General features: G+C 39.8%; 2 protein-coding genes across 2 annotated transcripts; both read left to right on the top strand.

The window, feature by feature from the left end:
- The first annotated feature begins 3,080 nt into the window (after positions 1-3,080).
- On the top strand, positions 3,081-3,992 carry LOC136062169 (uncharacterized). The gene has a single exon (XM_065760942.1). The coding sequence runs from the start codon at positions 3,081-3,083 to the stop codon at positions 3,990-3,992; it is 912 nt and encodes a 303-aa protein (XP_065617014.1).
- A 201-nt stretch (positions 3,993-4,193) lies between these two features.
- LOC136062168 (uncharacterized) lies at positions 4,194-5,012 on the top strand. The gene has a single exon (XM_065760941.1). It carries the CDS (start codon positions 4,194-4,196, stop codon positions 5,010-5,012), a length of 819 nt encoding a protein of 272 aa, XP_065617013.1.
- Positions 5,013-13,517: the final 8,505 nt, after the last annotated feature.

The following is a 13,517-nucleotide window of genomic DNA, read 5'->3' as shown; positions in this document are numbered from 1 at the left end:
TCTCATTAGGTAATTTATGATTAATTAATCTAGTAGCTGCCTGAATTAATCTTTCCTGTATACAATTCAAGTCAGTACCTGAGTCTATTAAAGCAATTTTTGTCAAAGAAAATTCTTTATTAATTACTAAAGTGATTTCTGTATGCCAGTTTTGAAAGATTACTCTGTTAATTAAACTAAAGAAATTCTGTCTATTGCAATTATCTTTTTCTAATAAAGGGGTTTTTATCATGGGTCTAGGAAATTCTTTCAAGTTCATTATTTCTTCAAAATTCTGTTTGTTTATATCTACGAATTATCTTCTCTAATATTTTTAATTTCTTGTTTTATTGTTTTTGCTTCTGTCATTAAGTCTTGTATGGTTACAGGTTTTACTGATTCTACGTCATCTTTTTTCTTTTTTGGCTTTTTCTTATTTTCTACATTCTGTAACATGGTGTCCATATTTCTTACATCTAATACAGGCAATAGGTATGTCTATAGATTCTTTCAGACTTAGTAAATAGCCTTTTTTGTCCTGATTAGGTAGATTATCTATTAATTTCATTATGATATCCTTTTGTTTCCTTTTCCTTTTATTAACTTTAAGTGGGTTGGTTGATTTTAGTTCTTCCTTTTTCTTTACTTGATCTATCTCTTTTTGGCTAACATTAAATATTTTCATTAATTCATTTAGTGTATCTTTTTCAAATTCTAACATACTGATTTGTTTAGCAATTTTATTCTGTCTAGCACATTGTTTTTTAATATGTCCATCTTTTTCGCATTTATGGCAAATAATATGTCTAGTATGTCTGTCAGCATTCTCATTATCTGATACTTCAGTATTATTTAAAACTGCTATTTCTTTTTCCTTGTCTATATCTAAAGGTAAATTTAAAATTTCTATCTTTTTAGTTAATTTTGCCAAACTGTTATTTGCCATAGATCTCTCGATTAGTTTTAGTCTTTCATCAATTACCTCTTTTAAACTATTATTTTTATTTTTCCTACTTTTGTTAACTATTTCTCTATCTCTTTTTATTTCTTCTTTTTGCTCTAGCTTTGTACATATAACCTCTTCTATTATTCTATTTTGTCTTTCTATGTCTCTTTCTATTTCTAGCTTCTTACATATAATTTGTGCTGAACTAGCTTCTTCTTTTTGCTTTTCCACCACTTCTTTTGGACTATTATTGACTTTTTCTATCTTATCATTTATATCTAGTTTCCTACGTAGAGATTCTTCAAGATTACTATTTTCTTTTGGTTTTAGCATGTCCTTTCTTATAACTTTCCCTACATCTTTTTTTGTCTTTAACTTTCTGCATAGTTCTTCACTATTCTGTCTTTCCATCCTTTCTATCATCTCTTTTACCATCCCTTTTTTAAACATTTCTTTATCTTCCATACGTGTTATTCTTTCATGAGCAGGGCCATCTTTTATGTTATTAGTCTTTTGTCTTTTACTTTCTTCATGCATAATTCCTATCTGACTAGTTTCTTTCTTTAGTTCATCTTTTTCTTTGTCTTTATATATCATAGATATAGCCCTGTCAGTTGCTTTTGAATTATCTATCATACTGATTGATATATTAGTACATGTCAAATTATCCTTTTGCCTATTATACCAGTTATCTATCACACTTTTTGAAGATGATCTATAATGGGGTTCAAATTCTTTTCCATTTTCTAAAGGGGAATTTAAAACTTTCATTTTTTCATAGAGGTCCAAAATGCTATCATTCTTTCTTTCTACTTTAGTAAATATCGTAGATCTTTCATCATTTTTTAAGGATTCTAATTTTTTTATTAATTATGTCTAAGAAGCTATTATTGTGTCTCTTAGTCTGTCGGTTGATTTTATCTCCTGTTAATAGGCTCCAATTTTTTGCATTATTATTATAATTATAGTCATCCATATCACTGTCAGAATCAGAATCTGTTTCATAATCCATATTATTGTTTGACCAATTATTGTCTATATCTCTTATGCTATAACCTTCATCATCATCTATATCATCATAGTCCATGTTTCAAATTAGTGTATGCCTAACCTAAGTGTGAACAAGCAAACAGACGATGAGCTGTTAAATGTATTTGTTCTCTTTCTAAGCAATTAATAATTACTGGGCGGAACTTATTACTAACCACTGATATCCTTGCTATCGGGACCACATTCTCTGGAAACTCCATTGCGGGACCACCCAAACAACGCCAATTCGTCGGCTAACAAAACGGGCTGACCAACGCTATCACGGAGCAAGTAGTGGCTATACCGTAATATGAGTTCCTAGTAACTTTTTAATTGCAAAGAACAACACGTATGGAAGATAAAGAAATGTTCATAATACTTAGAGGGTATTAATCCTTCTTGTATACAATTTGATGATGCTGTAAAAATGTGACCTCCAAAATCGTCCATATGGTTCGTCCTAGGAAAAAGAACGAAGGAAGGGCGCAACAATATTACCTCGTCCGTACCCATCAAGCCTTGTCTATCATAAATTGGGTGGGGATGGATGAGGCCTCATCCGTCCCAAAGGGCGGACGAGGCAAGCATAGTTTATGTCAAGGAACGTCCGTCCTTAATTAAGGACGGACGAGCCAAATGTTTTGAACTTAAACTTGGACCTTACCTATGAACCGAAACCTCCATTGTTTGTGATAAAGCACCGGTTCAGATAAAGTAACTTCCATGGAAGTTATGGAAGTTACCCCCGACTTTGGTGAATTCCTCGACAATAGGAACGGTTGTCAGAGCAAATAACCGTTCCATGTGCACTATATAAACGCTTCTCTACGTAGAGGTAAGGGATGGGGGATTTCTTTTACAGAAGAAGAAGAAAGTCTTAGAAATATTTTTCTCTCTATTCCAGCCCACTAACTTCATCATCGGAGGACCATAGACCGGCCTCCACCGGTCTTTTCTCTGATTAAATTTGGTTTTACAGGACTTAACCTTCAAGATTGTTGAAGCCCGAAGATTTTCAACTCACTGATTTTCCAGGATTATCAGTTGGCGCCGTCTGTGGGAAAGAATATTTGTCGCTCTTGAACTTGTTTAGTTCTGCGATTTCTTTCTCTCGTGAAGGGTTGAAATGGTTTGGACTAGATCAAGGGCAACTAGCCCAGGCCTTCAACAGAGTAGAGACGCATCAAGTAATCCTCATCGCGATCGCCAATCTGCATCGGATATGCAGGCCCCGTCTGTCCAACATATGCACTCTATGGCGGCTGTGATGGCGGAGTTTACTCGCCAGAATCAGGACCTACGGAGAGAGGTTAATTTAAGAAGGCAGACACATCGAGAGCATGAAGAAGAAGGGCAAACTCAGAGTCAAGAGGGCAGAGAGAACTTTCAACATGGGAGTCAATCAAGGGATACCACTTCGCGAAGGGCACCCGACTTGAAGAAAGAGATGGCTCAGATGAAGAAGGCCATGGACGAAATGAAGGAGAATATGAGGAGGGCGAACCCAGTAGAGGATTTGGTTCATAGAACTGACTCTCCCTTTACGGCCTCCATCAATGGCCATCCCCTGCCACCGAAGTTTAAAATGCCTTCTTTAGATTCATACGATGGGAATCGAGATCCTTTTGACCACATTGCCACCTTCAAGACCACTATGCATCTTCAAGGAGTTCCAGATGAAATAATGTGTAAAGCCTTCCCTACCACTCTCAAGGGTCCAGCTAGAGTATGGTTTAGCAAATTACCCCCAAATTCAGTAAGTTCTTTTGAAGAATTAAGCAAGTTGTTTGTCAAAAACTTCATAGGGGGTCAGCGTCACAGACGTTCTACTTCCAGTCTGTTAAGGATAGAACAGGGGAAAAATGAGAGTTTGCGATCATTTATCACCCGATTCAATAGGGAAGCCTTGACAGTAGACGAGATGGACGACAAATTGCTGTTAGCAGCCTTCCACAACGGAGTCCATTCAAATTTGTTCATCCACAAACTCTATGAGCAAGAGCCACAAACCATGGCGGAGCTCGTCCATTCAGCTTAAAACATCATGAACGCGGAAGATGCGATTATAGCTAAGAAAAGAAAGAGGACAGAGAAAATGGAGGCAAATCGCCACCCAGAACACAGCCCTCGTCCAAAGAAGGGTCGGACGGACGACAGAAGAGACCGGGATAAGAAGACAGGACCATCGGCACGCAACCAGCAATATACCCCGTTGAACATGCCACTTGAATAGGTCCTTATGCAAGTCAAGGACGAGCCTTCCCTGAAGTGGCCAGAGAAATTGAAGGGAGATCCCAACAAGCGCAACAGGAACAAGTACTGTCGCTTTCATAAAGACCATGGCCATGACACAGATGAGTGGTTTGATCTGAAGCAGCAAATTGAGAATCTCATAAGGCAAGGGAAGTTGATAAATTTCCTTGGACGAGATCACAAGGATGAGAAGTTAAAAGGAAAAGTACAGGAGTCATCACGACAACCACTGGGCCAGATAAAAGTTATCATTGGGGGAAGTTTAGCAGAACGGTCATCCAAGACGAAGAAAGCATACTTGAAGGAAGTGCAAAGCGTCCAACTTTCAAGACGATCGCCAAGAGCGAAGTCCATGGACGAACAACCGATTACTTTCACGGATGAGGAAGCTGAGAGAATCCATCATCCACATGACGACGCTATTGTCATCGCCCTACTCATTGCTGATTACACAACTAGAAGAGTGTTGATAGACAATGGAAGTTCAGCGGACATTCTGTATTACCCAGCCTTTCAGCAGATGAGGATCGGACGAGATCAGCTCCGTCCAGTGCACCCACCTCTAGTAGGTTTTGGAGGAATAAAGGTACAGCCTGTAGGTACTGTTACATTACCAGTGGTGGTAGGAGCATATCCACGACAGTTGACTACCAATGTGAATTTCCTAGTAGTAGATTGCTCGTCATCTTACAATGCAATAATTGGAAGGCCAACCCTAAACAGGTGGAAGGCAGTTACTTCTACTTACCACCTGTCAGTCAAATTTCTGACGGAACATGGGATAGGCCACGTACAGGGAGATTAATTAGCAGCAAGGGAGTGTTACCTAGCCATGCTGGCTACGGACGAGCAAATTCAAGCAATGAATATTGAAGAAAGGAAAGTCGTGGCAGAACCTATAGAAGCGTTGGAAGATATTCCCTTAGATGAAAATAACCCTGAGAGGTGTACCAGGGTAGGAGCAGATCTGGAAGCGAAGATTAAGAAGGACCTTATTTATTTTTTTGAAGAGAAACAGAGATGTGTTTGCTTGGAGTCACGAAGACAATGCCAGGTATAAATCCTAATGTCATTACCCACCGTCTGAGTGTACGCCCTTCCTCTAAGCCAGTGCGACAAAAGAAGAGGGTTCGCCCCTGAGAGAGATAATGCTGTTAAGGAGGAAGTTCAGAAGTTAATTAAGGCAAAGTTTATTTGAGAGGTATGCTATCCTGACTGGTTAGCCAATGTGGTCATGGTCAAGAAGGCGAACGGCAAATGGAGAATGTGCGTTGATTTCACTGACTTAAACAAGGCTTGTCCCAAGGACAGTTACCTGTTGCCGCGTATTGATCAGTTGGTAGATTCCACCGCAGGCCACAAGTTGCTTAGTTTCCTTGATGCTTTCTCTGGTTATAATCAAATTAGGATGGATGAAGTGGACCAAGAGAAGACGTCCTTTATCACTAGTCAGGGACTGTTTTGTTATGAAGTAATGCCTTTCGATTTAAAGAATGTTGGGGCAACATACCAATGACTAGTCAATCACATGTTTCGTCCACAGATCAGGCGGAATATGGAAGTATACATAAATGATATGTTGGTAAAAACTCAGGACGAGGAGAGGCATTTAGTCGATTTGCAGGAAACATTTGACACACTAAGGCAGTATCATATGAAGTTGAACCCTAACAAATGTGCTTTTGGAGTATCATCGGGAAAATTCCTAGGATTTATGGTTTCCTACAGAGGAATCGAAGCAAACCCTGACAAAATTCAAGCAATATTGGATATGAAGCCTCTGAGCAATGTTAAAGAAGTTCATTCCCTCATCGGACGAGTTGCCGCCCTCAATAGGTTTGTTTCTAAAGCTACTGACAAATGTTTATCATTTTTTAAGGTTCTTAAAAAAGCATTTGAATGGACCGACGAGTGTCAGAAAGCTTTTGAAGATTTGAAGATATATCTCACCAAAGCCCCGTTATTGAGCCCGTCTGTGTACGGAGAAGAATTGTACTTATATTTGGCAATCACCCCACACGCAGTGAGTTCAGCACTAGTGAGGGAAGAGGGCAAGGTACAAAGAACTGTGTACTATACCAGCAAAGCATTGAGGGGAGCAGAGGGACGGTACCCATTAATGGAGAAGTTGGCTTTTGTGTTGATAACAGCCTCCAGAAAGCTAAGGCATTATTTTCAAGCTCATGTTATCAACGTCATGACAGATCACCCACTCAAGAAGGCAATGAACAAGTTAGAGGCTGCAGGACATTTGATCCAATGGGCCATCGAGCTCAGTGAGTTTGACATAAAGTACCAACCAAGGCATGCCATAAAAGCTCAAGCTCTGGCAAATTTCATTGTTGAGTTTACCTTAAGTTGTGATGATGAAGGTGAAGTGGAAAATAGCAAGTGGATCGTCCATGTGGATGGCTCGTCTACACTGCACGCAGGCGGAATAGGTGTGGTTTTGCAATCTCCAGAGGGGGACAAACTAAAGCACAAAGTTCGTTTGCAGTACCAGACAACTAATAATGAAGTTGAGTACGAAGCTCTTCTCAAAGGATTGGAATTGGCCAAATCTGTAGAAGTGAAGTCACTCCTCGTCTTGGGAGATTCTCAGTTGATCATAGGCCAAGTGAATGGAATGTTTGAGGCTAAAGAAGAATGATGAGAAAGTATCTAAACAGAGTGATGCGCCTTATAAAAAAGTTTGAAGAAGTTAGCTTCGTTCAAGTCCTAAGGGAGGAGAACATGGAAGCTAATGCCTTGGTGAAAGAAGCCTCATCGAGCGAAGCCGTAGACAAGTTTGATGAAATTCAGTATATGCCGAGTATAGACATCCCAGAAGTACAACAGATGGAAAATAGAGCAAATTGGATGGTTCCAATTGTGTCGTACTTAAAAGACGGACGACTCCCAGAAGAAAAAGACAAAGCTAGAAAGCTAAGGGCAAGGGCGGCCAGGTACGTTCTTATGGACGAGATTCTCTACCGAAGAGGTTTTTCCCAGCCTTATCTCAGGTGTTTGGCCCCAGATGAAGCAAACTACATATTGAGAGAAATTCATGAAGGAGCATGTGGCAATCACTCAGGCGCCAGGTCGCTCGTCCACAAAGTCGTCCGTGCGGGAAATTATTGGCCAAATATGCAAGTTGACGCTAAGGCTTACGTCAAAATCTGCGATCAATGCCAAAGGTTTAGCAACATCCCCAGGCAACCATCAGAGTATTTGACTCCAATGACGGCCCCGTGGCCTTTTGCGCAATGAGGACTGGACATTCTGGGACCATTTCCACTGGGTATAAGGCAAATGAAATTCCTTGTGGTTGGTATTGATTATTTTACCAAGTGTGTAGAAGCAGAACCTTTGGCTAACATCACACAGCAAAATGTCAAGAATTTCGTGTGGAAAAATATTGTGTGCAGATTTGGAGTACCTAGGGTGCTGGTATCGGACAACGGATGACAATTTGACAATGCAAATTTCAAATATTTTTGCATACACTTTGGAATTCAAAATCACTACTCCTCACCAGCCCACCCGTAAGCTAATGGCCAGGCAGAAGTTGCAAACCGATCCTTGTTAAAAATAATCAAGACTCGGCTTTAGGGGGCTAAGGGAGTATGGCCAGATGAGCTTCCAGGTGTTCTGTGACATATAGAACGATAGTGAGAACTCCTACGGGAGAAACTCCTTTTAAGCTAGCATATGGAACTGAAGCAGTTATACCCGCGGAAGTGCATGTGGCCAATCATAGGGTGACAACCTACCAGGACGAAGCTAATGAGGAACAACTACGTTTGAACCTCGATTTAATAGACGAGGTAAGGACGGACGCTGAGTAGAGGATGGCAAGGTATAAAAACATTATGGCTAGGCGGTATGATGCAATGGTAAAGCCAAGGCGATTCAACATAGGGGACCTCGTCCTAAAAAGGGTTTCCTTAGCAACAAAGAACCCAGCTCATGGGAAGTTGGGACCAAATTGGGAAGGCCCTTACAGAGTCGTCAACTGCAAAAGACAAGGAACCTATTACTTAGAAGCCCTTGATGGGAGGAAGTTGGAGCATCCTTGGAATGTGGAGCACTTGAGGAAGTACTATCAGTAGAATGCCAGCCTGGGGGAGCATGACTTTGGACGAGCTCAGCAATTAAAAACTTTATTATTTTATTATTTGGTGTGGCTTTATTATTATGTTAAATTTATGGACGGCGTTATAGTTTTATGTTTAAATAAAGGCATTGGCCTCTAAGGTGCCTGCCTCGTCTATGAACAATACTTATGTTATGAACAATATTCGTGGAATGTACATAATGTTGTGTAATTCACTGATTCCCATACTACGTTTGTTTGAATTTACCCTTGAAAAGTTTGAAAAACATAAGTTGAGACAATTCTCTAAATGCAGAGATACAATGACAAGCTTTCCTAAGGGAAAAACATCAAGGCATGCTCGTCCAAATCAGAGGATGAAGCAAAGCCAGTGCTTAAAGCTAATTGCGATAAAGCCCAAAACATACTCATCCATACTACGGACGAAGTAAAGCACAATACATATCTGATTCATGGGCGAGAATGCATAGATGAGTGCATATTAAGCCATGGACGAAAGAAATGTATGGCTGTATTTCAATCCTGCTAAAGCCTTTGTTCAAACAATCCAGTCCATGGACGAGTAAAATGAAAAAGCCTTAAAACTTCATTAAGCATAAAAATCAGCCAAGTCCATGGACGAGGAAGGCTGGTTCTTATCATTTCTCAACAGGTCCTTAGACCAGTAATGTTGATTGTTACCATTTCACATAGATGAACTACGTTTGAAATTCTAATGAAAATGGTAGACAAATATATATGTAAAAGATGGACGAAGTTAAGCAAACAAAATAAATAAAACTCGTCCATACATATGCAACAAGAAAATAATATTCATTGAGTCAAGGGTGGATATCCAACGTTCAAAAAAAAAAAAAAATCCTTGCTAAATAAACTAAGATAATTGTTTAAAACCTCATCCTAAAACCTTGGACGAGGCGAATGTATTGAAATTACATAAGGTCACAAAATGGACCAAATAGAAATACATTGAAAATCTTTTAAGTAGAGGGAGCAACATTGGAGGCGTCCTGAGGAGGCAAGGTTGTAGCATCGTCTTCAACATTGATGTCATCGGAGCCAATCTGGACGAGAGAACTAGTGGCAGCAGCATTCAGGTTAAGTAGAATGGAACTGAAGTCTATGCTAGGGAACTTTTCCACAGCCTCCATTCTGAAATCTTCAAACCCTGCTGCGTAATTAGTGTCCAAAACATCAGTATACTGTTTGGACACTTTAAATTCAGCCACTGCGTCTTCCTTCGCGTTGGAGAGAAGAGCGCTATACTCGTCATTCTTCTTTTGCAGAGCCTCAAGACGAGCGTCCTTCTCTGCGGCACTGGTTTGCAGCTCCTCAACCAATGTCTTCAACTCTCTCACCTCGTCCGTAGTATTGGCAGCCACTTCAGCCCATTGCCTCGCCTCGACCTTCAACTCCTGGACCCTCGTCTCTAACAGGATCCTCGTCTTGTCCAACCCCGTGGCCTGCCTAGACGCCGCTATAAATTTTGACATGCCCTGTAAAAAAGAAACAACAAATAAAAGTTAAAAAAAAAAAATGAAAAAACAAAAAAGAAAGACGAGGAAGGAAAGTGAATCCTTAGTCAAGACGAGATATAAGTATTACCTTGAAAAGATCATGAACACCAGAGTGTTCAAAATCTTTAAGAGACATATCATAACAAACATTTATATCTTCGTCGGTCACAGCCTTCTTGAAACGTTCCCAGGCCAGGTCCTCATTCTCAATAATATTTTAGGGGACCGTTCGAGAAGGCTGAGACGGGGTTGACACAGTCTTGGACGGAGTGGTCTGGGACGGAGTGGTCTCAATTGGGGTGGACGAGTCCACATCAACTACATGTACTGGCTGTTGAGACGAGGGAGGAGTAGGCTTAACCACCTGGGATGAGCTAGGCTTGGCTTTCTTGCCTTGTCGACTGGGGAGATTCCCCAAATCCAGGTTCTTTGACAGTGTCTTTCTTTTCTCCCCAGTCGTAGGACGAGTTTGAATATCATTCTCAGGACGATCCCCCTCAGCAGCCACATCTTTTCCCTTGTTCCCTTTCATTGTTGCCATTCCTTAAAAAAAAAAAAAAAAAAAAAAAGCCACATCTTTTCCCTTGTTCCCTTTCATTGTTGCCATTCCTTAAAAAAAAAAAAAAAAAAAAAAAGGTAAAAACACCTTTAGAATTAAAACAAAGCAAGCAATGTGCAAGGACGTTTGGAACTTAAGACTTACTTTTCTTACTGTGACTTCGTGTGCAATTGCTTCGTCGGATGGATTAGGACCCAACCCCCACTTGGCAAGACGTCTAAGCGAAACCAAAGAATGGAAGTCTCTATCCACATGAAGACGAGCCCTGTGGATGCGGTCACAGAAAAATTTGCTTAAGGACGGTTGTTCAACAGCTGAAATGAAACAAGTAAACTTCTTTTAATTGATCATTAATATTAAAAAATAAAGGGAAAAATGAAAGGAAAAGGGGGAGCAACTTACCCTCAGGACGAAGGTTTCCTAGGTCCCCGGTATAACGACCAAACGAGTCCTGGCCAACGTCTACAGGATTCCCAACCCAGAAGCCGGAGACGAAGAAAAATTCCATCTTCCATTTTCTGTCAGACGAGGCCAGGACTTGATCAACCTACAATCTTTACCCCTGGCCGTGAATTGATGGAAGCTAGGGGATTGATGTATCTCTGAAGGTTTGTAACAATAAAGGAACTCGTCCACAGTAAGAGGACGGTCCTTTCCAAATACTTCACCCCATAAAATTTGCATTGAGATGATTAGTCTCCATGCATTTGGGTTGAATTGGCATATTCCTAAACCTAATCAACAACTCCCTAGTAAAGGCATTTAAAGGGAATCTTAAACCCCCCAAGAGGTAAGCCTCATAGACGCCAATCCCGAAGTGAGGGTTGCAACACCATTCTCCTCGGACGGGCAACCTAGGGTTAAACTCGTCTGGGATTTGGTACCACTCCCTAAGGTTTTTTAGTCTCTGCTCGTCCGTCCTAGAAGGGATATCTATTGCATAACTATATACAGTGACCTCTTCCTCGTCCAAAGGACCAGAACGAGGGGCAGTGGACGAGGTACCAGCTTGAGACCCTGAGGCCTTCCTAAGCTGTTCCTGTATAACTTCCATAGGAAGCCCAGGGATGCCAGAGACATACTCCTCGTCCGTGGCATTCCCCCCACTACTATCACTATTGCTACTAGAACTGTCATAGCTACTTTCATCATTATACTCATTTATAGCCTTATCTACACTATCACTAGACGAGGAAAGTACAATGTCTACCATCTTAACAGGAAAACTAAGGACGAGAAAAAGAGAAATACCTGTATCTAGGATGAAGGAAAGCTATAGACGCGAGAAGCTTCTAGACAAGTATCTAGGACGAGGAAGGACAAGGGGAGAAATTTTAGAAATGAAGAGGGTACCGGAGGTATTCCACTATTTATAGGGAACAAACTCAGGCATCTGAAGCGATGTAACCAAATCAGCAAGAGACACGTGGCATACTCCTCGGTTAGATCAATCGACGAGATTTTTCCACCAACGAATTCATGACACGTGGCACACCAATCTGCTACCAACACACGTCTTACATCTCTTTGGACGACCCAAGGACAAGGGGACAACTGATGATGCTGTAAAAATGTGACCTCCAAAATCGTCCATATGGTTCGTCCTAAGAAAAAGAACGAAGGAAGGGCGCAACAATATTACCTCGTCTGTACCCATCAAGCCTCGTCTGTCATAAATTGGGTGGGGACGGATGAGGCCTCATTCGTCCCAAAGGACGGACGAGGCAAGCATAGTTTATGTCAAGGCACGTCCGTCCTTAATTAAGGACGGACGAGCCAAATGTTTTGAACTTAAACTTGGACCTTACCTATGAACCGAAACCTCCATTGTTCGTGATAAAGCACCGGTTCAGATAAAGTAACTTTCATGGAAGTTATGGAAGTTACCCCAGACTTTGGTGAATTCCTCGACAATAGGAACGGTTATCAGAGCAAATAACCATTCCATGTGCACTATATAAACGCTTCTCTACGTAGAGGTAAGGGATGGGGGATTTCTTTTACAGAAGAAGAAGAAAGTCTTAGAAATATTTTTCTCTCTATTCCAGCCCACTAACTTCATCATTGGAGGACCATAGACCAGCCTCCACCGGTCTTTTCTCTGATTAAATTTGGTTTTACAGGACTTAACCTTCAAGATTGTTGAAGCCCGAAGATTTTCAACCCACTGATTTTCCAGGATTATCACAATTCATATTAGCACCTGAATCAACAAGGGCAATAATTGTCAATGAGAATTCTTTATCAACAACTAAGGTTATCTCAGTGTACCATTTCTGGAATATCATTCTGTCAATTATATTTAAAAATTCATCTTTATAATCATCTTTGTGAGAACTTTCACCATTATAAGTTTGTCTGTTAAGAAGAGAGGAATCTATCAGGGGTTTACTACAAAATTTAATTCTATCTTTTATGTTAATTACTTGTGCAGCTATCCGGTCAATCATGCCTTTTAAGATTAAATTTTCTGATTTTAATTCCTTTAGTTCATTTTTTAAATTGTTAATTTCTATTTGCAAATCTGTCACAGTTGTGGGTTTATTGGGTTTAAATCTATCAGTAATATCTGAAAAATTATAAGTTGACTTATAATCCTTTAAATCTGTTTCAAATGTGTCAACTTAGGTTAGGGATTCTTTTAATTTAGATAAATAATCCTTCCTAGACTGTGAATCCGAAAGTTTGTCTATTAAGTCCATTATTATATCTTCTTGTTTAGTTAAAACACTTATTTTTAATTTTCTTTTACAATAACAGTTGTCAGGATTATTACAATTACATAATTTAATTTTCCCATTATCTGAAGAAGTGTCTGTCGATGATGAGGTAATATCACAATTATCTATTTGATGAATTTCATTGTCTGTCTCATCACTATCAGTCTGTTCTAATATACTCATTAATTTACCTTTTATTTTTCCTAATAAGTCTAGTTTATTTATCTTTCTTTGAAAGTTACAGTATCTACTAGTGTGTCCTTTTTTCCCACATTTAAAGCAAATAATATCTTTATATCTTTCACTTTTCTTTCTTTTGGACTCTTCTTTCTTTTCTTTAGTTCTACCTCTATGATATCTTCTATTATTATTCTTCTATCTATCCGTATCTCTCTTTTCTTTTGTTCTTTTCCTAGAT

Source organism: Quercus suber, unplaced genomic scaffold (assembly GCF_002906115.3).
Source record: "Quercus suber isolate HL8 unplaced genomic scaffold, Cork oak 2.0 scaffold_388, whole genome shotgun sequence".
Taxonomy (NCBI): Eukaryota; Viridiplantae; Streptophyta; class Magnoliopsida; order Fagales; family Fagaceae; genus Quercus; species Quercus suber.
This window is presented reverse-complemented; position numbering and strand designations above follow the sequence as displayed.